Below are 27,500 nucleotides of genomic sequence, written 5' to 3' on the forward strand. Positions count from 1 at the left end.
TGTGGACATTTCTGGGGAGAGCTCATGGGTAATTAGCATTAGCCTCTCTGTTGTATTGCCATCTGTGTGTGCATGTATCTGTGCTAGCAAAACCATTCTGTGTGCTGTAGCTGCTGCAAAGGAAAAACCTCAATAGAATAACTGCTTCTGAATCGTAAAGGCTTATTGGGATCAGACATCCTTCTGAGCTTATTCTTGCTTAGCATGATAAACCTGCCTGAATCCCAGCTGTTGTTTCTATTTAGTTAACAGAGTCTTTTTAGTTCCATCTCGCAATGAGATGGACTGCTGTGTGCTCACGAGTGGGATGGACTGCTGTGTGCTCACGAGTGGGATGGACTGCTGTGTGCTCACGAGTGGGATGGACTGCTGTGTGCTCACGAGTGGGATGGACTGCTGTGTGCTCACGAGTGGGATGGACTGCTGTGTGCTCACGAGTGGGATGGACTGCTGTGTGCTCACGAGTGGGATGGACTGCTGTGTGCTATTGTTTTAATGTGACGCTTTGCATTCTTTTCGTTACGTTTCTACAAAGACCGTGCAGTATAATGTGTATGTATGATCATGGACACTATTTGTCCTGCTCTATTAATAAACAATGTCACCTGGCAGTATTGTTTTAGCTGGCAGTGAAAAATAGTACTGGATAAATAGCTGCCATAATCATATGACCACACCATGTAGTTTTTGCCATAATGGTGGTAGCCTAACAAACTCAAAAACGCTTATGCAACATGTGAGATGTTCATCATAAAATCACTGTTGCAGTAGCCTAAGCAATATGGATTATATCCTGCGAACGATATAACAAATGGACAGCTTCTAATGCTTAAAGGGGCCCACCACATGCCTTAACCACTGCCCAGCTTGAGGACAGGCCACCAAACCTTAAGAACATTCGTGCTGCTGAAGTACACTTCTCTGTGTAGGCTTTGTGGAATTGATGATTGGTTAATACTTCAACAAAGTTTGGCAGATAAGTACCTTATTGTGAAAAAAACTTCCACCTTTTCAATATTTATGATGAAAAAGATTACTATTTTGTTGAATAGTTATTATTTAACGCTAGGACTGCTCATTTTAGTGAATTTTACCTGAAATTATACCTGCATATAAGAACGTATAGTTAAAGATTGGCGACTGAGATTTTTGGGATCTTTCATTTAAGTATTCTCCTTAAAACTCAAAACTTTCTGTCACTGAACTACCAAGGCTTCGCTTTGCACTTGTCAAGCACTTTTTTTGTAGAGTATAGACTGGGCTTTGGGCTCTTTAGTTCCTACCTGTCCAAGCCACAAAAAGAAGAAAGCTGTACAGGTGATGAAGCTGGATTCCTCTTGCCTCAGCCTCTGATGAATGACTCTGCTGAGGCCATTTCTGGTTCCTTAATCTCCCTCTTGAGCCCTTTGGTGTTACTCTTTGAGACATTGCTAAGGATCCCTCTGGTGTTACTCTTTGAGATGTTGCTAAGGATCCCTCTGGTGTTGCCCTTTGAGACGTTGCTAAGGATCCCTCTGTTGTTACTCTTTGGGATGTTGCTAAGGATCCCTCTGGTGTTGCTCTTTGAGACATAGCTAAGGACTGGGAAGTCGGCATGTTCTCTGGGGCTGTTGGGTTGTCCTGTTTGGGAAGTGAGAACCACATCTGCCGGTACTGCAGGAGGGAGCAGATGATGCTGTTCAGAAAGTCACTCCAAAACGCCTGTTTCATGGGGAAAGAACCATCCTTTGAGTCTGTATTTTTAGGAGGATCTCCTAGGAAAAGAAAATATAATGTTAGACATATTTCTTCTCCTGTTTCATAGGGTATAAACAAGAAAGATTGGCTGGGTTTTGCTAATCTTTTATTCCTGAGTCATTTCTACAATCAGAAAAAAAAAAAAACATTTCCTCTCTGTCTCTGTGTGTATATCTCTCTTTCTCTCTGTCTGTCTCTCCCCCTCCCTCTTTGTTTCATCTGCCTATCTGTATGTCTGTCTGTCTCTATCTCTCTCAGATACTGGTTCTCAGTCAAAGGGACTGGAATTAGACTGGGATTTTTTTTTTCTTATATGCCTTCCCCACAGGAGGGGTAATCTGATTTTTGAGGAAAGTTTTTCCTGAACAGTTGCCCTTTTTGATACTATGTTATTGCACTGGAAGCAAACAAATCCCAGAAGCACAGCAAAGATGATATGATTTGCTACATGCAGATTTTCCTCAGTCTGCAGCTATTCCTCCTGCTTTCTTGACAGTCAACAGTCGAGATAATCATCTTTTAGATTTCATAATTTTCGCAGACTCTTGCAACCTGTCAGGAATGTCTGGAATGGGTAAAGAACCTTTTTCCAAGTCTAGGATTTCAGATGAAAATTGAGAAATGTTCTCTCATTCCTATGGATTTGTTACCATTGCAACCTGCCACCATATAGCATGGACATGTATACATGCTAACATTTTATTTAGCATGATTGATAGGAGTTGTCAGAGTTTTATTAATTCTATAAACGAGAACAGCAGGCATATTGTCTGGTCCCACATAATTTGATTTTTTTTTTAATTTTACTTGTGGCAGCAGTTATCATATAAATAGCTATAATTTATTTATTTTGTTGAATTTATATGTATATTTGTTTTTTTTTTTTTTTTTAATTTGTCTTTTGGGTTTATATTTCCATGACAGGAATGGACCCCATTCCAAAGTGAAAGTATGATTAAAGCTCATTAAATTAGTATTGTTTCAATCTTTGATGTTAGTCAAAAGTGCTCTTCACAGCACCCGCAATGTGCCCAGTAATGACTCCTGCAATTCATATGGAGTTACATGTATCGGTAATATATCTAAATAAGTAAATTATTTTTTTTATAAGATCCATTGGCTCTACTACTACTGGAACTGTATTGGTATCTTTCTTCCACATTGCTCTTGTTTCTGTCTGCAAATCTTGTTATTTTATGACTTTGTGCCTCTCTGTACATAAGATACTGTAGTCACTGGGTGTAGCAGTTTCATTGGTCAATGCTACATTCATAGGTGTGTACTAGGCTAATGGCCCTGGGGCCTTTACAAGCCTAGCCCATAGGATTACCCTGGCATTGTGGTGCCCATCATTAGTTCCCAGTGCCTCTATCAAGTAGAGCCACTGCAGTGATCCCGGGGTGAACTTTCTATTTCCCATCCACTCATCAAGATTTCTCTGCTTGACATGTACAGGAAGTCTATTCCAGAGCATGGGCAATCTCTGGGTTATGAACCTGTCCCTCCAGCATGTTCTGTTGATTGTGGCAATGAGGTTGATGTCTCTGGAGCATGTAGTGTGGAGGAATTGGAATTTCTTTAGATGTAGCAATTCTAAGAGAGCTGGGTCAGACATCGCTTTGTAAGTCAAGCAGAGATCACCTCTTAGTAGACGATATGAGACAGGGAATAGCTGGAGTTTTTTTTAGTCTGTCTATTTAGGATATGTGTTTAAGGCCTAGGATCCTCTTTGTGAGGTACTTTTGTGGCCTCTCCAGCTGTTGCAGGTGTCTAGTGAGGTACATGCCAAATGGGGCATTATACTCTATGACTGGTCTAATGAGGGAAGACTAGAGAGAAATGATGACCTCTTTCTTCCTGGTTGCAAAACCCTTGGTAATGACATGTGTCACATAGAAGTCTTTCTGACCACAGTGGCAATGTGGTGGTCGAAGGAGAGGTTGCTGTCAACCTGTGTCCCCAGATCTCTTATAACGCCTTCAGTGCTCAGTGGGCTCCCATCGATGTGGTAATTAGTGGGAATTGAGTTTTTCCAAAGGGGATGATGATGCATTTTTTGGCGTTAAGCTTAAGGCCATGGTTCCGACACCAATCATTGGTCTCGGTGAGGCCTTTCTGTAGGATGTCTGCATCACTTGGGGAATTAATAATGGCTCCCAGCTTGCAGATGTCTGTGAATTTGGTCAGTCATAGTACCTCTGTGTTGGCCTGGACTTCTGTGAAGTAGATACTAAACATGAGAGGACCCAGGACCAATCCCTGTGGGAGTCCACTCGTGACTGGTCAGCAATCTGATTTGGAGTCCACTACTTTCACACTGTGGGTTCTATCTGTGAGCCAATTTGCAACCCACCTAATGATATATGGGTTGATGCCTAGTTTGCTGAGTTTATCAATAATTCCTGAGTGAGGAATGGTATCAAAGGCCTTGGCCAGACTGAGATAGGCTGTATGAACTGCCTTACCTTCATCCATCCCTCTGGTGACTGACTCAAAGAAGTCAACTAAGTTGAGCAGGCTTGATCTACCTTTCACAAAACCAAATTACGTGGATTTCGAGATTCCCTATATCCTTGTTAATTAGGGCCATGATGATGTGCTCCATAGCCTTACATATCAGACTCGTCAGGCTAATGGGGTGACAATTTTCAGGGTCTGCAGTTGCTCCTCCTTTATGGAGAGGGATGACTGGAAGCTGTATTCTTGGCATTAGACAATGTAGCTTTAACCTGTGCTGTAGTAATGCTGGGTGCCTGGCATTCTTCCGGTATTGAGATTAGTCCTTTAGTGGAGGGAGAGAGAGGGGTAAAGCTGGCACTGAATCTGTCGGCCAGTATGTTGGCAACATCTGTTGGCTCAGTATAGGAGGCACCATTGTGCAGTAACTCACAGCAAATTTGAGTATTGCCATGGAGATTCTTGATATAACTATAGAAGGCTCTGTGGTTGTTTTTAGTGTCTGCTGCAATTCTGCCTTCTTAGCTGGCTTTGGAGGTTCTGATGAGGCATCTCAACTTTTTGTTGAGGCTAATAAAGGAATTTTTCCAGTCTTGGGACTTCACCTTTTTCTGCAACAGTTTATTCCTTCTGTTGTAGAATTTATTAATGGCAGAGGATCACCAGACTGGCTTCTTTTTTTGGAGGAGAGCTACTTGGTTCTGTTGGGTATGGCTAGTTCCATGCATTTATGTACGTGTTCGTACAGTGCATTGGTGTATGATTTGGCAGTCATGCATCAATTTTCCATTGGCATGGGTGCTGTGAAGTTAGCCATCTCTGTTTTTAGGAGTCCAAAGTCAACTTTGGAGAAATTTTTCATGGTAGATACCTTTGCTGGGAGTGTGGGTGAGATGTGGATTTCCATGGTGATTAGTTTGTGGTTGAATCTAACCAGGGAGGAATTGACTATTGGTGTAGAGCAATCGTTGCCCATGTTAGTAATAACCAGGTCAAGGATGTTGTTTCCTCTAGTGGGGGTAAGAATGAGCTGGTCCAGTGCATTGGAACTGCTGAATTCCAGGAAGCATTGGGCCAGTGCATTGGTGCATGAGTAGTTTTCCCAGCTGATGGAGGAGTAGTTGAAGTCACCTAGTATGAGAGTATTGGGTCGTATCTTAATAGTTTCCTGGGTGTTTAGGAATGTGGAGTGCGAGTCTTGGGACATGGTTGATGACCTATAGTAGGCTACGACCTGAATTGCCGTCTTACCCAATGTTAGTTGTACCTGGAGTATCTCAGATGTGTTATGCTGGGCTACTAGTCTGGAGATGTACATATCCTTTATGAATATGGAGACACCACCACCTTTGGAGCTTCAGTCCATGTTCTCGGGCAGAAAGGTGTGGAATGAGTTATAGCCTGGTAATGCAGGGGTGCTTTCTGCTACTTTAAACCAGATCTCTGTTACAGCAAAAATGTCGATCCATTTTGAGGAGTGCTTCAAGTGAGTGCATCTTGAGAATTACACTTCTAGCATTGAGCAGCATGACTCTCAGATTGCATTTATTTATAGCTGTTCCAGTAGTAATTTGGTCTTTGGAACATCGCCTAAAAAAAGCACTATAGGGGTGGCAAGAGCCTTAGCCAGTACCCAGAAACCCAGGGTGACAGATGCAGACCATCTCTGGCAAAGTATTGAGGTCTGTCAGTCATGTCATCCCAAGCAGACAGATACTGGATCCTCTTAGAATGACACCAGAAACTTAGCCAAATGTTGAAATCAGTCATTTTCTGTTTGTACTGTGGTATAATTCTGGGTGATGGTAGGATGCTGCTCAGGGCTAGCGTCATACCTGCCTAGGCCACATAATCCGAGAACTCCACCATGTTTCTTTTCATGTAGTCCAGAGATTGCGTCTCAGATCATTCACACTCATGTGGACAATGACAAAGTCATACTTGTACTTGTTGTGGAATGACCTGAGTGCGTGTGTTATTTGTCAGATTCTGGCACCCGATAGACAGCTGACTGTTACCTTCTCCTTATTCATCATAGTGAGTGGGACATCAGTGTGCCTCACTATTGAGTCAACTATGATTATTGTATTGGGCAAGCTGTTTTGCCTTAGGGGCTTAGGTTGAGGGGCACACTGTGTAGGTGAGCTGTGTGTCATGTGGTTTGTGCTGTGTTGTGGTGGTCGAGTGTGTTTCTGCCTTGGAGGTCTCTGCTGTTTGAGTAGATTACTATTGAGAGCCTCCACAAAGGTGGGTGTGTGGTTTGCGTTTTTATATGAGGGCTGTAATGATGGGTGTTCTGGAGGGCTATGTTTTTCATGTGGTGTGGTGCAGGTGTTGATCTTTTCCTCTTGACCAGCTATTCTGGTCTTGGCTGGGGAGTGCATGGCTTCCAATTTGGAGATATAAGTGCATCTCTCACAAGTCTGAGTGTTGGGAGGTAAGAGGAGAGGGTTGTCTGTGTACATGAGGCAGTTGCTACACTGCCTTAGAATTCCCAATTTACCAGGTTAATAGGAGAAAGCACAGGAAACTGACCTTTAGACATGCTTGCAAGTTTACTCTTAAGGAGGATTATTTTTCCTGTTGTTAACCAGATTTGTGTCTGTTTGGGGTGCACAGATAAGTAGTTCTTACTCGGGGCTAAATCTTCCTGTAACAGTGGTAATACATTTAACCAGAAGTTAAGTACTGCATCAGGACCTGGGGTTTTCCAGTTAGAAGCGTTTGTTAATTTTGTTTCACTTTTGTCTGGCTGTTACTTCATCTCATTTCATAGGTTGTACATTTGAACTTCTTACTGTTTCTTTTACTTCTTCTATCCATTTAGCATCTTTATTATGTTCCACGGGGTCTTCATAGATATTTCTCCAAAATATGTCTATTTCTTTTTTTTTTTTTTTTTTTTTTTTTTTTTGTGGTGTTTCTGTTCCTTTTATTGTGTTTCTGTTTCTTTTCCTTTGTTTCTCAGATCTCTATAAAACTTTTTTGGATCATCAATGAATTGTTTATTTTGTACTTTTCATTTACATTTACCTACATATCTTCTACATTTTTCTGCCTTTGCTGATATCTTTTGTTTATCATTTGTAATAATGTACAACAGATCCTGGTCTAATGTAATAGTGTGTATTGCTTTTATCACATCTATCTTTCTAAGTATTTGTGTTGATCTATTCCCTTCACTATACTCGTGTAACAGTGACACTTCTTGCCTTAATTACTTCATAGTTTTCTCTGTTTATACTTCTATGATGGCATTTGATTGCTTCCCTTCCTTTCGCTCACTACCCTGTATTTTTGTGGTAATACTTTATCTGTTATTAAATTTGCTGCACAGTAATATGTCCTATTTACCTCTTGTTATATCACACAAATATCTGTTAAAAGTCTGAATCACTGTGTTCATTTGTTTTATCAAACTTCTAACATTTTGGGTCTTATTGACTCTCTGAAATCTATTTTTTCATCGATCTTAATATGTCTGCCCATCTCTATTAAATCAAGCAACTCTTCACTTAGATCTTTTTCTTCTAAACTGAGGTCACATTCTTTATTCCCCATTTCCTGTGGGCATTCTACAGAAAGTTCCAGAACATCTTCCTGTGCTGCATTCTCTTCAGCTGCATCCTGTTGCTCTTTTTTTTTTTTAAACAAGAAGCATTTTTATTAAACCATACATTTATGTAAATGAATACAAACCATATTGACATCATTTTAGTTGCAAGCATTATATATATCACAAACCATATTGACATAATTTTAGTTGCAAACATTATAAATTACTTGTAATCGATCCAGTCATTGTCAGTCAAACATTACCCATCTCATTCATATCCGCCTTCTTTTAAACCTTATTCTACCTCTGCATGCGTTGTTCCCACATTTCCCATTTTTTTCTATGTACTTTGCTCCTGCCCTTTCCTAAAGATCCCAATTCCATTTGTTTTATCTCTGTTACTAACCACTACAGTTAGTTTAGACTTTCATTTCCATTTTCTAGCAATTGCTTTTTTGGCAGCCACCATAATTAGACTCCACAAGGCCTGAATCTGTATCATAGCTCAAAGAATAATTTCCTTAGTTACACCAATTTGTCGCCCAGTATCTGTGACAGAGCAGTCTGCAGAGAATCTTTAAAGTCTGCCAACTCACAACATTCCCTGAAAATGTGTCCCCAATTACCTCTTTCTTCCCCCTCATACTTCCAACATTTGCTGTCTAAAAAATCTTTGGAGACTACTTGGGGTGTAAAAATAACTATATAAACACTTCCAAGCAAAGATCCTAAATCTTCTAGACTTTGTTGCATATTTGGGATACATACATATATCCCACCATTGTTTCTTTGAGAATTGCTTATCCAGTCTCTCTTCTCAATCATTTCTAACCTCCTCTGACTGATTCTTATAGTTATCATGCAATATTTTATATTCTTTACTAATTATGCCCTTTTTAACAGCAGCTTCTGTTCTAGATTCTACTAAAATCTCTATCAGCGCTAGTCTTTCACTCAGAACCCCCCCTGTTTCTTTCTCTTTGCCTATACTCAGATATCAATCCTTGATAAGGAAGGCAATCTGTAGCCTGCAGTCCAAATAAATTATTGGCCTCTTCCCATTCTATTACCTTTTCCTCTCTAATTATTTGTTCCCAATACTTTGGTTCTTCTGCCAGTTTTCTCCAATAAATTCCAGCCCCCTCTTGCCTATTGTCTGTATCCTTAATTGCAGTCATCCCTAGCAGCATAATCTCATTTCTCCATCCCTGTGTTGGCTTAGTTCTTAGAATACTTTCTGCTCCTTTATGAATATAAGATTCTGTATGGTTATTGTTATTCTCCTTAAGGATCTGCATTCAAAATCCCTAACTCTCCATGTTTCTTGACCTCCCCCCTGTTTCATTATCACCCCTTTCCACTTTGAATTATAGGTCTCTGCTTGTTCTATGTATAGGAGCCATAACCGTGTAGCTCTGAAATACCCCTTAAAAGTGGGTAATCCCAAACTGCCTTATTCAGTTGGAAGAATCAGCTTGTCCCACTTGAATGTTGTCATCTTCCCCTCCAAGATAAAATCCTTCAGCTTTTTGTTCATTGCTATCCACAGCTTCTCCTCTGGTTAATAAAAATATGCCTGACCTGTGTATAAAACTAAAGGGACTAAAACATTTTTACTGATTGTTATCTTAGTATCCATGCTCGTATAACATAGTTTCCAGTTTATCAGTTTTTATATTATCTTTAGTTTAGTCTCTTCCCACATATCCTTAGCTGTCACACCAGAATCATTTTTAAGTCATACTCCTAAGTATTTTATTTTATCATGTCCCCATATACATGGATATTGCTTAACCAATTCATGTGTGGGTACATAATTTACAGCTATTGCCTTTGCTTTAGTTTCATTAACCTTGTATCCTGAAAAGATCTGAAACTGCCTCAAAATGTCCCACAACACTGAAATTTTCTTTTCTGATTTTATCAGGTGTAAAATAATATCAAGTGCAAACAGAGCCAGTTTTTCTTGTCTGCCATACCAATTATATCCATGAATTTTTGAGTCTCTTATTTTCTTTGCCAATGGTTCTAAATATAATGCAAATAGCAAAGGGGAAAGAGAACACCCCCGCCAGGTTCCTTTGTTCAAACCAAAATTATCAGATAAGAACTTTAATTTTTGCCTCCGATCCCTCATATAGCCTCCTAATCAACCTTATAATTTTATCAGGGAATATGAATGCTTCCATTGCCCTGCTCATAACCTCCCAGCTTACTCTGCCAAATGCTTTTTCTGCATCAAGACCCACCAACAACAGTGGCATTTTCTTACATTCAGCTTCTCTCTGGATCATGAATGTTGTGTTAATTTTTTCAGATGTTTGCCTCCCCTCCACAAAACTACACTGATCCATATCTATCAATTTTGGCATTACTTTTGCCACTGTATTAGCCTTTAAAGACAACCCATTTTCTGTTCCTTCTCTTGCTGTGCAACTCTAGCTGAACTTTTTTTAATTGTTTCCTACAGAAGACTCCAGAGTATCTTCATGTGGCAACTCATCAAATGCTTCTCGTTCCAACTGTTTCTCCTTAATTTGCAGACTCACAGTTCCATCATGCTGTGACATTAACAGAGTTAGGTTTTCTACAATAAATCCTTCACTTCACAGGTACTCCATAACTTCAGTTTCTAGTACTTCACAGGTACTCCATAACTTCAGTTTCTAGTAACTTCACAGGTACTCCATAACTTCATTTTCTAGTACTTCACAGGTACTCCATAACTTCAGTTTCGAGTACTTCACAGGTACTCCATAACTTCCATTTCTAGTACTTCACAGGTACTCCATATCTTCCATTTCTAGTACTTCACAGATACTCCATAACTTCAGTTTCTAGTACTTCACATGTACCCCATAACTTCAGTTTCTAGTACTTCACAGGTATTCCATAACTTCAGTTTCTAGTACTTCACAGGTACTCCATAACTTCAGTTTCTAGTACTTCACAGGTACTCCATAACTTCAGTTTCTAGTACTTCACAGGTACTCCATAACTTCAGTTTCTAGTACTTCACAGATACCCCATAACTTCAGTTTCTAGTACTTCACATGTACTCCATAACTTCAGTTTCTAGTACTTCACAGGTACTCCATATCTTCCGTTTCTAGTACTTCACAGGTACTCCATAACTTCCATTTCTAGTACTTCACAGGTACTGCATAACTTCCGTTTCTAGTACTTCACAGGTACTCCATAACTTCAGTTTCTAGTACTTCACAGGTACTCCATAACTTCAGTTTCTAGTACTTCACAGGTACTCCATATCTTCAGTTTCTAGTACTTCACAGATACCCCATAACTTCAGTTTCTAGTACTTCACAGGTACTCCATAACTTCAGTTTCTAGTACTTCACAGATACCCCATAACTTCAGTTTCTAGTACTTCACATGTACTCCATAACTTCAGTTTCTAGTACTTCACAGGTACTCCATATCTTCCGTTTCTAGTACTTCACAGGTACTCCATAACTTCCATTTCTAGTACTTCACAGGTACTCCATAACTTCCGTTTCTAGTACTTCACAGGTACTCCATAACTTCAGTTTCTAGTACTTCACAGGTACTCCATAACTTCAGTTTCTAGTACTTCACAGGTACTCCATATCTTCAGTTTCTAGTACTTCACAGATACCCCATAACTTCAGTTTCTAGTACTTCACAGGTACTCCAAAACTTCAGTTTCTAGTACTTCACAGGTACTCCATATCTTCCATTTCTAGTACTTCACAGGTACTCCATAACTTCAGTTTCTAGTACTTCACAGGTACTCCATAACTTCAGTTTCGAGTACTTCACAGGTACTCCATAACTTCCATTTCTAGTACTTCACAGGTACTCCATATCTTCCATTTCTAGTACTTCACAGATACTCCATAACTTCAGTTTCTAGTACTTCACAGGTACCCCATAACTTCAGTTTCTAGTACTTCACAGGTACTCCATAACTTCAGTTTCTAGTACTTCACAGGTACTCCATAACTTCAGTTTCTAGTACTTCACAGGTACTCCATAACTTCAGTTTCTAGTACTTCACAGGTACTCCATAACTTCAGTTTCTAGTACTTCACAGATACCCCATAACTTCAGTTTCTAGTACTTCACATGTACTCCATAACTTCAGTTTCTAGTACTTCACAGGTACTCCATATCTTCCGTTTCTAGTACTTCACAGGTACTCCATAACTTCCGTTTCTAGTACTTCACAGGTACTCCATAACTTCAGTTTCTAGTACTTCACAGGTACTCCATAACTTCAGTTTCTAGTACTTCACAGGTACTCCATAACTTCAGTTTCTAGTACTTCACAGGTACTCCATGACTTCAGTTTCTAGTACTTCACAGGTACTCCATAACTTCAGTTTCTAGTACTTCACAGGTACTCCATATCTTCCGTTTCTAGTACTTCACAGATACCCCATAACTTCAGTTTCTAGTACTTCACAGGTACTCCATAACTTCAGTTTCTAGTACTTCACAGGTACTCCATAACTTCAGTTTCTAGTACTTCACAGGTACTCCATAACTTCAGTTTCTAGTACTTCACAGGTACTCCATAACTTCAGTTTCTAGTTATTTAACTTCCCCATTACTGCTCCTCTTTTCTTGCCCCCTTATTTTTTGTATTGTAAAATTTTCCATATATGGATGCCTTTGCCAATATTTCTCTTCAAAATCTTTGCTGCTGCTTTTTTTCGTATTGAACAGTTTTGCTTTCTCCTTTGTATAAATATTGTACCATATTAAATCTTGTTTTCTTTCCCATGTCCATATTTCTTCTTCAGACATCTCCTGCTCCACCTGTTTCTCCTTACATTGGGAACTCCTTTTTTCCATCATGCTGTGACATAACTTGTGTTTAACTTTCTACAGTAAATCCTTCACTTTGCAAGTATTCTATAAGGTCACCCTTCTATTTAACTCCGACTTTACTAATCTTTTGGTCTACTCTCTCCTTTTGTGATCTTATTTTTTGTATCGTGAAATTGTCCATATTTGGGTGCTTTTGCCTGTATTTCTCTTCAAATATCTTTGTAGTTGCTTTTTTGTATTGATTAATTTGGCTTTCTCCTTTGCATAAATATCACACCATATTAGATCTCTATTTCCTTCCCATATCCATGTTTCTTTTTTATACTTTTCATTCTTTATATTTTTGCACTTCCTCAGTTGCTTCTTTTTCCAAATGGCCCAATGTTTCTTGGTCTGTATAATTCTTTTCATGACAATGTTGTATTAATGAACAGACATTTGCATTTGAAGCTTTTGACATTTTTTTTGTGTGAGTATTTTTCTTTCCTGTAATTTCTCTCTTAATCTTTTGAATATCTTTTATACAGAAAATGTGGGCTTCTTGCATAATAGTAACAATACACCATTCCTTTCTTATCCTCAACAGTCCACTCTATCATCTTTATGGCTCTTTTTTGGCCTAGCAGTTTTTGTGATTTTTGTGGACTTTTACATCCTTCTACAACAGAGGGCCATCCTCCCCCTGCTCCTGGCCTAGCCCCATTGTAGGAATGTTTCCATGCCTTGGGAATTCTACACTGTCATTTTTTCCAGTCCTGGCACGAGTGTGCCTACCAGGATTGGACACATTTTTATTATGGAACTTGCGCCCCCAGCTGTCGTTTTTATTTTTTACTCTACTTCTGTCCATGATACACGTTATGTAAAATACAATCTATATATCAGTGGGATCTATATTAGAACATCGAAGTTTCAAAACTTCAAATGTTCTAATATCGACCCCTATTCAGTGAAAGCTGAAAATATTGAAGCAACAGAATACTGAACTTTTTCCTAGGGAAAGAATTTGGTTGTCCGTTTCTGTTGCTTCGGTATTTTCAGTGCTGTGGTGGAAAGCTATGGGTCAGGTTCAGGTAAGTGTAAGACTGAGTGCGGGTTAGGTTAGTTAGGGTTAGGGTGCGAGTTAGGTATGTGTGCGATTGTGTGGACATGAGGATTAGGGCGGGTTAGGTGAGTTAGGGTTAGGGCGCGGGTTAGGTATGTGTGCAACTGTGTGGACGTGAGGGTTAGGCGAGTTAGGTGAGTTAGGGTACGGGTTAGGTATGTGTGCAATTGTGTGGACATGAGGGTTAGGCGAGTTAGGTGAGTTAGGGTTAGGGCACGGGTGAGGTGAGTATGCGATAGTGATGGACCTTAGGGGTAGGGTTTGGGTTAAGGTAAGTGGATATTTAGTGGTGTGTGTATAGTTTAGTGTAGGTTAGGCGTAAGATTTTAGGTGTATGTGTTAGTTTTGCTGTTTGTTTGGTGTGCTTGTGTTGTATGTATGTGTTTTGGAACAGCACATTTTTTCCCTAGGAAAAAATTTGCTGTTCTGTATGTTTGATGTTTTCAGCTTTCGCTGAATAGGGGTCGATATTAGAACATTCGAAGTTTTGAAACTTTGATGTTCTAATATAGACCCTATCAGTATATGCTAAGTAAAATATAATGTATATATCAGTATGTGTTTAATGATGCAGAAGTAAATAATAATATATAACTCATTGAAAGTATCCTTAGCATACTTATTTGGATTATTGAAGATATTACTGCAGTGTTTTCATGAATATTTTGTTTATGTCATAGTTTCCATTGGTAACATGTAGTAGGAATGGTTTAAAACAGAATGCGTTCTGATGTTACATGAAAGACTGAAGATGATTAAATAATAATCTGTATTAATTACAGAGGATAAATGAATGGGTAGGGATCAGAACACTCCTCGGTCTGTTAGTATAATGTTTTAGATATTACCATGCTTTTGCAAACTGATCTGATTTACATGAACAATTAATATCTGGCCATATTAATTTAATTTTGGGTAGTTAAGATCCTCCACGAGGACTGTATTTTAACATCTTTGAGTTTAATTAGAAAATCTTCATGTACTATAGGAGACATAAAGCCTGTATGATAGATTCCTTTAGTATTATCTTCAACACCATGGATATTTGCTATTGTATGACTAATTTCTAGGCTGGAGTTAATTTTTTCAGCTTCTGGCTTTCAGGTGCTCTTTTACAGAGTTGTGCACTGCATACTCTGCCTCTCTAGATAGCCCAAATTCTGTCCTGCTCCTAGAAAAGCATTAATTATACTGTTTAAGCAGGTATCTTGTCAAGATTTAATGACAGTATGCTTTTAACTGATTGCTTCTTTCACTGGGTTCCCTACTCAATTTGCTCTGCTAAGTGACAATGTTTGTGCAGGGGTGATGAGTCATTGTCTGTATTATGTAGGCTTTTAGGGTGATCTGTGATCTCAGCTCCTCTCTGGTCTGTCTGGGGACGGTGCTTACTGTCTTTTGTGAGTGTACCTCATATTCAGCTTAAACAGGAAGGGGGAGGTCTGAAGTACTTGAAATTTTACTGCTGCACAATACTGGGCTTAAAGGGGGACAAAACATACATTACTGTAGGATAACCATGATTTCAAATAATATATTTACATGGCTAAATGACAAGTAGCAATGACACTAATAGTAATGATGTGACATGCTAAGAAATCCTTAGATAAGACCAAGTATTTGTATGGAAAAATACAAATAATTAATCTTTGAGGTGCATGGCGGTACCAGACTTGTGTTTTTATCTCTTTCCATCTTACTAGGCCTATTGGTAGTAAGGTAGAATGTGTCATTTCTAGATTGCCAGCATTTCACTGAGCTGTTCAGCTTTTCCCCCCCTTGACATGAAAAAATATATATTTGTGTTTTTAATATTGTACTGTTCAATATTACTACTCTTCAAGTATTTGGTACAGACTGATGAGGAAATGTGGTCACCTTTGCCACTGTGACACCATCATGACATATTGGAGGCTGCATTACTGAAGAAGATGAGTACGAAGATTGTTTAGATGTGCGTGTGCATGCGTGTGCGTGTGTGTGTTTATATGGCCCTTATTAAGCACTGCTTGGAATCTCATTGGGTTTGGCTAGATGTAGACATCATTGAAATGCAACCATCTCATTAAATCTATTTTCTTTCATAAGCACTTACCAGATTTTAAATTACTTATTTAATGTGTGAGATATAGTTAAAAAAGCACCAATAAACTGTCACAAAAAAAAAAAATATATATATATATATATAGAGAGAGAGAGATAGATATATATATATAACACTTTTAAAACTGTACAATCCGACTTTAAAGTCAGATTGTACAGTTTTAAAAGTGTCATTTATATATACATTTTTTGTGACCATTTATTGGTGTTTTTTAGTGTTTTAATAAGGTTATATTTGTTTTGAAGGCCTTATATTTAATGAGATATAGTTTATTCCACGCAGATAACAAGTGTAGGTAATTGTATTTACCTAATTAAAGAAAGGGCATCTTTTGTAAATATGGCAGTATTGGCAGGAGTTCATACACATTTGCTTGCATCAGTTTAAGTGGACCATGTTTCAAAGTATTATTAATTATTATTTATATTGCTGTTAGACAATAACCTCTAGAATCCCCTAATGAAAGACTATGTCATTCTGTACCATTTCCCTAGTCCTGGAATGTAATGTCAACAATTTTTTTTTCCTTTACAGATACCAAAGAGAAGGCTGAACCTGAAAAAGAAAGTTTTTTTGCATTGCACCAGCGTCGAGGGGCAATCAAACAGGCCAAAGTTCACAATGTCAAATGTCACGAGTTCATTGCTACTTTCTTCCCCCAGCCAACCTTCTGTTCTGTCTGTCATGAGTTTGTCTGGTAAGTAATCATTATGCCTTCAAATAACTATTTGTAAATACCATTGAAAAGTAATTTCCCTGATGTGCACACATTTCAAGTCATCTAACAACTAATAAAACATTCAGAAGAAATATATTATAAGGAAAATTTAAACATTTAATGATTTAATATAGCTGCTTCCGCCTTGTGTATAATCCCTGTGTTTACTGGTATGCAAATATGCATCACTTTGAAAATAACTTAAATATATTTTTCTTTAGTGAAGTCATGCTGTGATTAAATTTGTCTTACTCTTTTTGTTTGTAGCATTGTTTTGTAAATATATATTATTAATGTTTCCTTTCTTAGCATGACATATATAGTTCACAGACACAAAGTACAGGGTTTGACTCTCACCTTTGGAAGGGAAATTGTCTAGGTTTAAAATGGCACACAACGACAACTAGTGTAGTATTTATCTGGGAAAGAGATGCACTGTAAGACTGAATCTAACTACTGATTAATACTAGATAAAACACAATTAAGAACAGATATCCTTTTGTTGTTTAAAGTATAAATCTTAAATGTGCCGGGCTAGTTTGTTTGCTCAATTGTTCTGCAAATTGTTTAAAACTGAAAACTTTAGCCAACATCTTAAGAAAGCAGAAATAACGCTTTAAGAATGACTGATTTGGTAAAGTGGGAGTATACAGCTGTGAAAATAATTCTTTCTTGCTCCATTTTCTGCAGTTATACAAGTGTAGCATCTGTAAGCACAATTAATTTAAGTTGTATAATCCCCATAATCTTCTTCCAACAGTAACAATGCTAAACACATGAGATACACAAGTTATAAAAGATTTGTATCTTGTCTTATTTATATATTTATCCGTATGCCATTTGGTTTATTTTACTGACATTGTTTGTCCTATACAGTGTTCATCCATATGCTGTTTGGTTTATTTTACTGTCATTGTTTGACCTGTACAGTGTTCATCCATATGCTGTTTGGTTTATTTTACTGACGTTGTTTGACCTGTACAGTGTTCATCCATATGCTGTTTGGTTTATTTTACTGACATTGTTTGTCCTATACAGTGTTCATCCATATGCTGTTTGATTTATTTTACTGACATTGTTTGACCTGTATGGTGTTCATCCATATGCTGTTTGGTTTATTTTACTGACGTTGTTTGACCTGTACAGTGTTCATCCATATACTGTTTGGTTTATTTTACTGACGTTGTTTGACCTGTACGGTGTTCATCCATATACTGTTTGGTTTATTTTACTGACGTTGTTTGACCTGTATGGTGTTCATCCATATACTGTTTGGTTTATTTTACTGACGTTGTTTGACTTGTACAGTGTTCATCCATATACTGTTTGGTTTATTTTACTGACGTTGTTTTACCTGTACAGTGTTCATCCATATACTGTTTGGTTTATTTTACTGACGTTGTTTGACCTGTACAGTGTTCATCCATATACTGTTTGGTTTATTTTACTGATGTTGTTTGACCTGTACAGTGTTCATCCATATACTGTTTGGTTTATTTTACTGACGTTGTTTGACCTGTGCAGTGTTCATCCATATACTGTTTGGTTTATTTTACTGATGTTGTTTGACCTGTATGGTGTTCATCCATATGCTGTTTGGTTTATTTTACTGACGTTGTTTGACCTGTACAGTGTTCATCCATATACTGTTTGGTTTATTTTACTGATGTTGTTTCACCTGTACGGTGTTCATCCATTTGTTGTTTGGTATTTTCATTTCAGTCTTCTGTGTTTCATGCAAACATTGTCATTACTGTAAGGAGACAAGTGGTCCAGGCTTTCAGATTCAGATAATGTTCCTTGTATTAAGACTGGCAGCTTAGAAATTTAAATGAAGAGAGCTTCTTTGCAGAGTAAATAGTAACTGGGTATCAATTGTCAGCACTCCCTTGATAAAGCAACCTCAGCAGTAGCAGTAAAAAGGATTGTTAATGGTTAGGCACTTCTGCTTTCACAAAAAGTACAGACTTCTTCAGAAGAATAATGTTAGGTGTTCTGTTACCAACCTGTTATAACAGGACCTGCCTGATCATGGGACTACTGAACAGACCTCATAGAGCATTTAAAGGTACATGAACAAGAAAAATACATTCATGAAAAATAATAATATAAGCACTTTGAAACCAGACAATACGTAGTAGCAATGTAACATGTTCATATGTGAAATCATTAAATTGAAAAAATTAAAGTAAAAATGTGAAAAAAATATTTAAAATGGTACTCAAAAATCACAATCTGACAGCCTTCATTTTTGAAATAACACACGAGACACATTTTCATTGATACTTGGAGTGTGACAGGTAATTAGGTTCACCAGCTATAAAAGTTCCTTAACTTCTATTATCTCCTCCTAAAATAATGATGTTTTTGAAAAATTCTTAACCTGAAGGACTTTTTAAACTAGGGTAGAGGTATTAGAGATCATTCTTTGTAGACTTTGGCTGTTTGTCTTGGATTACCCTATGCAGTGGTCCAAGTTAGATTGATTGGTACCCTGACCACAACAGGTGGTTCTAGTAGTTTACATGTAGTAGATATATATATATATATATATATATATATATATATATATATATATATCAAATTTTCAATTTGTTGAAACTGAAATAACTGATCCCAGTTAAGCGAAAGTGCATTTCAATGAAAAAGTACTTTCACAAAAATCATTACACTGAGCAGTTTTGCTAGATGACAGTACAGTGAGGATAAGGTAATATTCCCTTTTCCCCACCATAGTGTGATCTCGGAGTTAGTATATACAGGTAGCGGGGGTGTATGGGGAGTGCAGGGGGGGGGCTTGGCCCCCTGCATAAATACTTTTGTTAATTTTTTTGGTGTGTGTGTGTGTGTGTGTGTGTGTGTTTTATTTCGATGTAATGATTTTCATGAAAGTGCGCTTTGGTTGAACGCACTTTCACTTAATTGGGATCAGTTATTTCAGTTTCGACAAACTGAAAATTCGATGGGCCAAAGTAGACCCATATATAAACTACTAGAACCACCTTTTGTGGTCAGGGTACCAATCAATCCAACTTGGACCACTGCATGGGGTGATCCGAGATAAACAGCCAAAGTCCACAAAGAATGATTTCTAGTACCTCTACCCTAGTTTAAAAAGCCCTTCAGATTAAGAATTTATATATATATATATATAGTTGCACTATATTTTGTTGCACTGTTTTTTAGTCAACAAACTGGAGGGTATGTTAGTTTGAATAACTGGAAGAATGAGAAATGGTTGGTTGGGCAACTTTTTCTTTTGCCAACAAAGCTACATGGCAGTGAATTTAGGGTGGGAGTGTGTGTGTGTACGTGTGTGTGTGTGTGTGTGTGTGTGTGTGTGTGTGTGTGTGTGTGTGTGTGTGTGTGTGCGTGTGTGTTTGGCTTATGGTTAGAGTAGGGGTTAGGTAAGGTGACAGATTTAGGGTTAGGTACTAGTGTGTTTATGTCTGTGTGCTAGGGTTAGGATAATGGATAGGTAAAGGGATAGCTTTAGTTTATGTACAAGTATTTGCCACTTAGGGTGATTAGGTAAAGGCATTGTTGTAGTGTATGTGGGAGTGTTTATTGGTTAGGGTTAGAATTAGGGTTACACAAAGGGATAGATTTATGGTTATGTGTGCAGGTGTATATGTATGTGGTGAGTGTGCTGTCCTATGCAGTGATAATGTTATAGAAATGTTTTTTTTAAGGTAAGGTACACAATTAGGGTTCAGGACATTGGCAGGGTTAGGGGTTAATGTTAGCATGCGTTACTAAGGTAAGGGAGGCTACCAGGCTAAGTCATTCTTTCACTCCTTATATTATCTTTATTTCATTTTTAATAATTCATTAGAATAAAAGAAATACAGTAACACATTCAAGATACTACTTCATTAACCACACCAACATAATACTCAGCCTAGATTTTACCCATTCTGTACAGTACATGCATATACTTTGACACCCTTAAACCATAAGCTCAATGCCAAATGTGTTGTTATCCCTTGTGAGAAAAAAACAGTTCCCATGAACTATCACATCTATGGTAGTCCACTGAACACAGAAGGTGTTATAAGAGATCTGGGAACACAGATTGATAGCAACCTCTCTTTTGACCACCACACTTCCACTGTGGTCAGAAAGTCCTTCTGTGTAGCACATCTCATTACTAAGGGTTTTGCATCCAGGAAGAAAGAGGTCATTGTCTCCCTCTACTCTTCCTTCATTAGGCCACTCATCGAGTACAATTCCCCATTTGGCATGTTCCTCACTAGACATCTACAACAACTGGAGAGGCCACAAAAGTACCTCACAAAGAGGATCCTAGGCCTTAAACACTTGTCCTATATGGACAGACTTAAAAAACTCACACTCCAGAGACCTCAACCTCATTTCCACAATCAACAGAATGTATTGGAGGGACAGGTTCATAACCCAGAGGCTGCCCATGCTATGGAATAGACTTCCCATACATGTCAAGCAGAGCACCTCACTGGCCCTCTTCAAGAGAAATCTTGGTGAGTGGATGGGAAATAGAAAATTCACCCTGGGGATCACTCCAGTGGCTCTACTCGACAGAGGCATTGGAAACTAAGGTCGGGTGGCACATTGCCAGGGTAATCCTATGGGGTAGGCTTCTAAAGGCTCCAGGGCCATTAGCCTAGTACACACCTATGAACCTATATTCTTGCCAGCCTTCTAACATCACTTCCCACTTTATACTTTTCTAATACTTTATCAGGGGCACTGATTTGTGGTTCTTAAAAATGAAATTTCATTGTCATGAGATGAAACGTGGACATGCAGGTGGTTGGTGTGACAGAGCCAGATGCAGAGGACAGGAAGAAATGGAAACAGTTGATCTGCTGTGGCGACCCCTAACGGGAGCAGCTGAAAGAAGAAGAAGAAGATGAGATGAAACCTGGAAATGAACCACCATCTTTATGAATAATTTTTGGCCACTGTGATTACATTATAGCTTTAAATGTGCATTTTCATAAACTAAATTAGAACAGATTACATCTATGAAGCCATCAGTAATCAAACTGAAACTATTATTATACTTAATAAGAAAAGGAGAAGTAATTAAGTATCCAGCTCTAAAATGGAATATTACAGAAAACTATTGTGCTCTACCAATGCTTAGACTCCCCATATTTGGGATTTACCAGTATTTCCTTGGAAGAATAAAAAAAATAGTTATGGTGACTTTTATCAGCAATCTTACCATCAATTTACAAAGCTTATTTTGTGGTTATGGTGTGACAGTGTGACAGTATATCCCTTTATTTCCTACTTCCTGTGTAACCAGAAATGTCCCTTATTGTCCTAAATGTTCTCATGTAACCTCTTTCATTTGACTGCACGCACTTTGCTTCCTTTGAATATCTCCCATGCTGCCTTCTAACCTTTTCAAAACCAAAACTGAAGAAGATATCCCCTCCAGCCAGACTACTGCTTCTGTAGTTCTCAACCTTTTTTAGTCCCCCTTTCTTGGGATTAGAGAAGTCCCAGGTTTTGCAATTCAGTGTTTCTCCTTTTTTCACTAATTTCCTGAAATACTTTATGGAACACTTATTTTAATGCACGTCTGAAAACGTTGTAGTCTCAATTAGGCATGCTATTTCCCACAGATGGTTTACCCTTTTTAAGCTTCTCATTCTTCTATGCTGCCTTTCAAAGGTACTTTTAACAGTCATATTCCTTCGAGGTCTTGACTCTCAAACTCCTGTATGAAGCACTCAATTCCTTTCCTTCTTCATTAAACTGTACTTTAACTATATCCTCACTTTTACATGCTCTCTAAAAACTTGCTGCAGTGTTATAAAGAAGAATTCTTCTCCCTATAATTAAATGCCCTCAACTAATCCTTACTCTTTTCAACTAAATACTAAATTTATCTTAACACTGGACCTAGACGAGGGAGCAGAATAACATAGCTGTCTTAACTGGTATTTACAGTTTTATTTATTGCCTTTCACATTGACACCATACACCCAAACCTTCACTTAAAAAAAAACAAAAATAAAAATATAAAGGACTGCATTTCCTATTCACGAGAATGAAAAACAAGCTAACTATCACACACACACACACAGGCGCATGCAAACATACAAACACAAGTCCACTAATACAGTTAAGCCTACACCCTCCACAAAAAAAATAAAACCGTATAAAATCTGACACACCAAGAATGAATGAGAATGCAACATCAACACTGACAAGCCCAAGTAGCAATACTGCTCACCAAAATCAACTCGTAGTAAATTAAATTCAATGAAATTAGAGTGAGAAAAAGCAAAATAAAAAATAAAATAAAACCAGATAGCGACTAATCAATTGGAAACAGTTTTACTAAAAAAAACCCACAAAATTCTAAACATCTAAATGTAAATGAAAGCAGAGCTAAACTATATAACTAAGCAATTCTAATATAGCTTTCAATGTACTACTAAATTAACTCAATAATTAATAGACCATACTTAAAATAAAGAACTGTACTGAAAATGAATCCATGCACCTGAGGTGGGAATACAACCCACAGCCTTCTGATCTCCCAGCACCATGTAATTATGTACTGTTTCCTCTCTGAATATGAAGTTGTAACTAAACTATTGGGGTACAGCAAGGATCAGTCCTGGGTCTTCTCCTGTTTGACATTTATCTTGCAGACATCCAAGGCACTATTCCAGAAGTATGGTTGACCAGGTTTGCTAACGACTGCAAGCTGGTTATTGTTATCTCCTCCACTGATACTTGTGGTAAACTGGTACAAAAAGGGCTGCAGTGTGTGTACACTTGATGAACTGAAAATGGTTTCAAGCTAAATAAAAAATGCAGCATAGTAGCATTCATCAAAAATGCTGTTCCCACCTCATATGTTATACACAATAATCCTCTTCAGATAGATGCAATCATAAGAGAGTTGAGGTCATATGTGGGCAACTCTCCCTCTCGTTTGATCATCATGTTTCCACCAACATCAGAAAATCCTTCTATCTGGCTTAGTTAATTATCAAGGGGATATCTTTAAGAGTCAGAGAAGTCATCCTATCACTGTACTGTAGCTTTATCAAACTCATCCTTGAACAGAATGCTCCTTTGGGTAAGTACAAATCCAAGTATATTGTTCAACTAGAAAGGTCCCAGTAATCTTTAAACAAAAAATGAACCACAAGTTGCAACCACAACCACAAAAAACAATATCTTCAACGCAGCCCTGGTACAATTAAGGCTGTCTTGTATACCCATGGACTTAAACGGTCTTAGTTTTTCAGTAAAGGTTGCTGTATGTCATATACGGCCGGATTTTTTTTTTTCTTTTTTTTCTTTTTTTTTCAACTAAAAACTGAAAAAAAAAAATCCGGCCATATACGACATAGAGCAACCTTTACTGAAAAACTAAGACAGTTTAAGTCCGTGGGTATACAAGACCGCCTTAATTGTACCGGAGCTGCGTTGAAGATATTGATCTTTAAACAAAACTAAACAAGCAAAAAAAATAAATAAAAAATAAATAAAGGCCTTAACTCCTTCAACTATCCCAATAAATTAACAGAAGTTGTCTTATAGTCAGTAACCTACCAGCTGCTCTGAGGTGACCTGTGTCTTTTTTTAAGTCATGAAAGACCAAATCCTATTTGGCATCAAATGTCTTCACAAAACCAGTGTTTCTACAAACACTTATGCTAGGTACCTAAATTTCTGCTTACAAGAGACTCACTGGAGGGACAGGTTATTCCCAGCCTGTGCACTAAGTTACCACTACAGCTCAAACAAAGTGGTACTGTGTCTGTCTTTAAGACTAATCTTGATGACTGGATGTGTAGACATAAATTTACATCAGGGTTATCAGGTGTGGCCCTGTCGGATTTGTGATCTGGAACACCAAGTATATACTGCTGCAGAGTCAAAAGTACAAAGCACAACGAAAAAGTTGAGGTAAAAAACACACCTTTATCAAACACAAAGCTTTCAGGTACAAGACCCTTTCTCAATGATAGACACAGGTACATTAAAATCAGACATTAAATACACGCCCAACACATCACGTGACCCGCAGCCATGGTCATGTGACTAATACTAAATTTGTGATCTGGGCACTATTAAGCACTCACAAAGGGTGGCAAAAACTTTTAAGCATGTCCACTTAAAGCTGTTTATGTCTAGGTCTCCTATAGTCCCTGTGATCACTTGGCTGATATTATTGCTATGCATCTATGCATGTACACATTTAGAAGATAAATTCTTGTAAATTGTTACACCAGATATTATTTTGCATAGTATGCAGACAGCAGTTTAAGTTGCACAAATTCTGAGTTTCAATAAATATTTAGTTAGAAGGCAGAACCTTATTTTATGGAAGTTAACATCTCCACTTTTGCTTTTAATATATGTTTTGCACTGGAAAAAACATCAGTAAATGTATTTTTAAAATTAATTCAGAACAAAAGGAATCTTCATTTCCATCAGCGTTTTCACCTTGATATGTGCAGGTTTAGGGGGTCTCGTGTATGCTTCCTTACCTTGCAGTGGTGTTTAAACTGTACTGCGTGTGTAGGAAATGCAGTTAAACAGCATGACATAACCAGGAAACAATTACAAGATAGCAATCTGTATTTTTATTTGTTTGTTTATTGGTAAAGGAAGCACCTTGTTTGCATTATGAAGATATCATGTTGTCTGCTTTGTATACATAGTTTGTGTTTTTTTACTACTGTCTTCAAACTGTTCTCTAAAATAAATCCCGCTGTACCAATGTTTTGTTACCGACTGCAGTACCAGTGACCTATATTTGGCTGGTGAGAACAGAGGAGGACAAGATGAGTGGTCAGTGAGCAACTATTTCACCTTAAAGATGTACTTCTTTTTAAATATTTTCAAATTATTCACACTGAGTGTAAAATCCAAAAACAATGCCAATGGTATTGACAGTGCAGGTTTTCCTCATGATTCTAAAAATTAGGGATTGTGACATACATACATACATACATACATACATGCATAATTCTGATGCCACAGTTCTTACATGACATTTCCATAAAGTACTACTCCATGTCCAAATCATATGATTTAAACCAAAAAGATATAGGTCTTAAATGATTAAAAAAAAGATCACAGGACATTTTCATTTGGGAACCTGACAGTGTTTTACCACAAATACTAATCTGATAAAAACATTTTAAACAAAGAAAGAATATGTTGACTATGACAGATAAAGGCCTAACATTAAATACCATGCTGTTCTCCAGTGTTTACGTTTCTTAAATGTAGGACAGGGCCTAACTTTATATATGTACACATACACACACACACACACACACACACACACACATATATATATATATATATATATATATATATATATATATATATATATATAAAACACACACACACACACACACACACACACACACACACACACATATATATATATATATATATATATATATATATAGGTTTACTTGCTGTTGTCAGAATTGCAAAATTACTGAATCTTGACCTCTGTTTTGTTGACAAAACAGATTACCAATAAATTTAAGAGATCAACAATCCCTAATGTTGGGGAATGTGCTCTTTATCCAGGGATTGTGGAGCCTCAGAGTTAGAATCCATAATTAGCAAGGGATAGAGGGATGCACCCACTACCTGGAGCTACAAAGGAGCCTTCCCCTGCAAAAAAGGCGTTTTAATAGTTGTATGCTCTAAGGTTGTTCTTAGGATGATGTGCAAAGGCATGTCAGTGTTGTCGATCATTTGATGTCAACATGTCAGTGCCTTGGAGATTCAATATTTATAAGTATATCTATCTCTCTTATCTATCTATATAAATTCAAGTATAGTCTCAGTGAAAAGTGATAAAGTCCATCTTATGATAAGGAAATATTTTACAAGACAGTTCAGAATGATGATAATTGACGTTTGCTCTGGTGGACTATTAATATTTGCTACCAGGTGATTTTATTACAAGCTATCTTTGTCAGCACCATTTCATGTTTTCATAATCCCAAATGATTGACAAATATTTATAATCCCAACAGATGCATTAAATTTCTGCTCTAATCTATAAGTGAGCTCTACAACAATCATGCATAATAACAGTTAATTTAAGAATGTGAAATAGGTGTTTTGGCTTACTATAAATCAGTGTAAATTAATTTGTTGTAAGCATCTTATTTAAAGTATATCTTCCATAAAACAGTCCGTACAGCTGAAGGGTGGAAGAAATATAATATTTTCCCCATTGCAGAATGAGAAGTATGTTTAAAGAAAGCAAAATTAAGTGTGGGTGATACTCGTTTGAAATTGTGTGGCTCTAATTATAAGAATATTAATAATTAAAAATCTTATATGGATATTTTACATAATTTTTGGATGTAATAATTCTTAGCAAATGTCATGTGAAATTATTTCATCAGGATATATTTTTTAAACACGTGATATGAGTAAAAATACATCTCTATAAAAATGCCTATGGTAAGTCATAATGTTAGGAATTTGACAAATATATTGCAAAAACAAAAACTCTGTCAATGCCTCTAGTTAATGGAATGGATAGTGAAATGCCATCTGTAATGATTTCAAAGGGGCAATACATTGACAAATAGTTTTAGGCTTTCAGAAAATGCCCAAACTTGAGATTCATTTATTCATGGATTTAGCCAATCACGCAGCCCACAGTCCACTAATTCTAACGTTTGTATGACTCTGTAGTATAAATATATGTATGGATAAATAGGTGATTTAATTCCAAGGACATTTTAGGTGTTGTGACTTTAAAAAGAGAACTGATAATGTATTTCTGAATCACAACAAATGATGTAATGTGGAATGTATTTCTTTAAAGCACAAATTTTGGAATAAAATGTATATGTGAGTTTATGAAGAAAAAATTTTGAGAAGATACCCTTTCTAATGACTGAAACATTGGATAAATAAAGTAGACACTTTCTCCATCTCTTTATATCAGGTTCAATGCTTCCTCAAGTTCCCAGAATAATAATTGCCTGAATATGGTATAGTTTTT

The 27,500-nt window shown here is 37.4% G+C and overlaps 1 protein-coding gene across 1 annotated transcript in view; it reads left to right on the forward strand.

Annotated features, from left to right (window-relative positions):
* Positions 1-27,500, forward strand: part of PRKCQ (protein kinase C theta) — a 537,712-nt gene that overhangs the window by 83,542 nt on the left and 426,670 nt on the right. Inside the window, exon 3 of the mRNA XM_044087168.1 lies at positions 16,309-16,471. Coding sequence (XP_043943103.1) covers positions 16,309-16,471 — 163 coding nt within the window. The remainder of the gene's footprint in view (positions 1-16,308; positions 16,472-27,500) is intronic.

Source organism: Protopterus annectens, chromosome 11.part0 (genome assembly GCF_019279795.1).
Source record: "Protopterus annectens isolate FY-2018-M chromosome 11.part0, PAN1.0, whole genome shotgun sequence".
Lineage (NCBI taxonomy): Eukaryota > Metazoa > Chordata > Ceratodontiformes > Protopteridae > Protopterus > Protopterus annectens.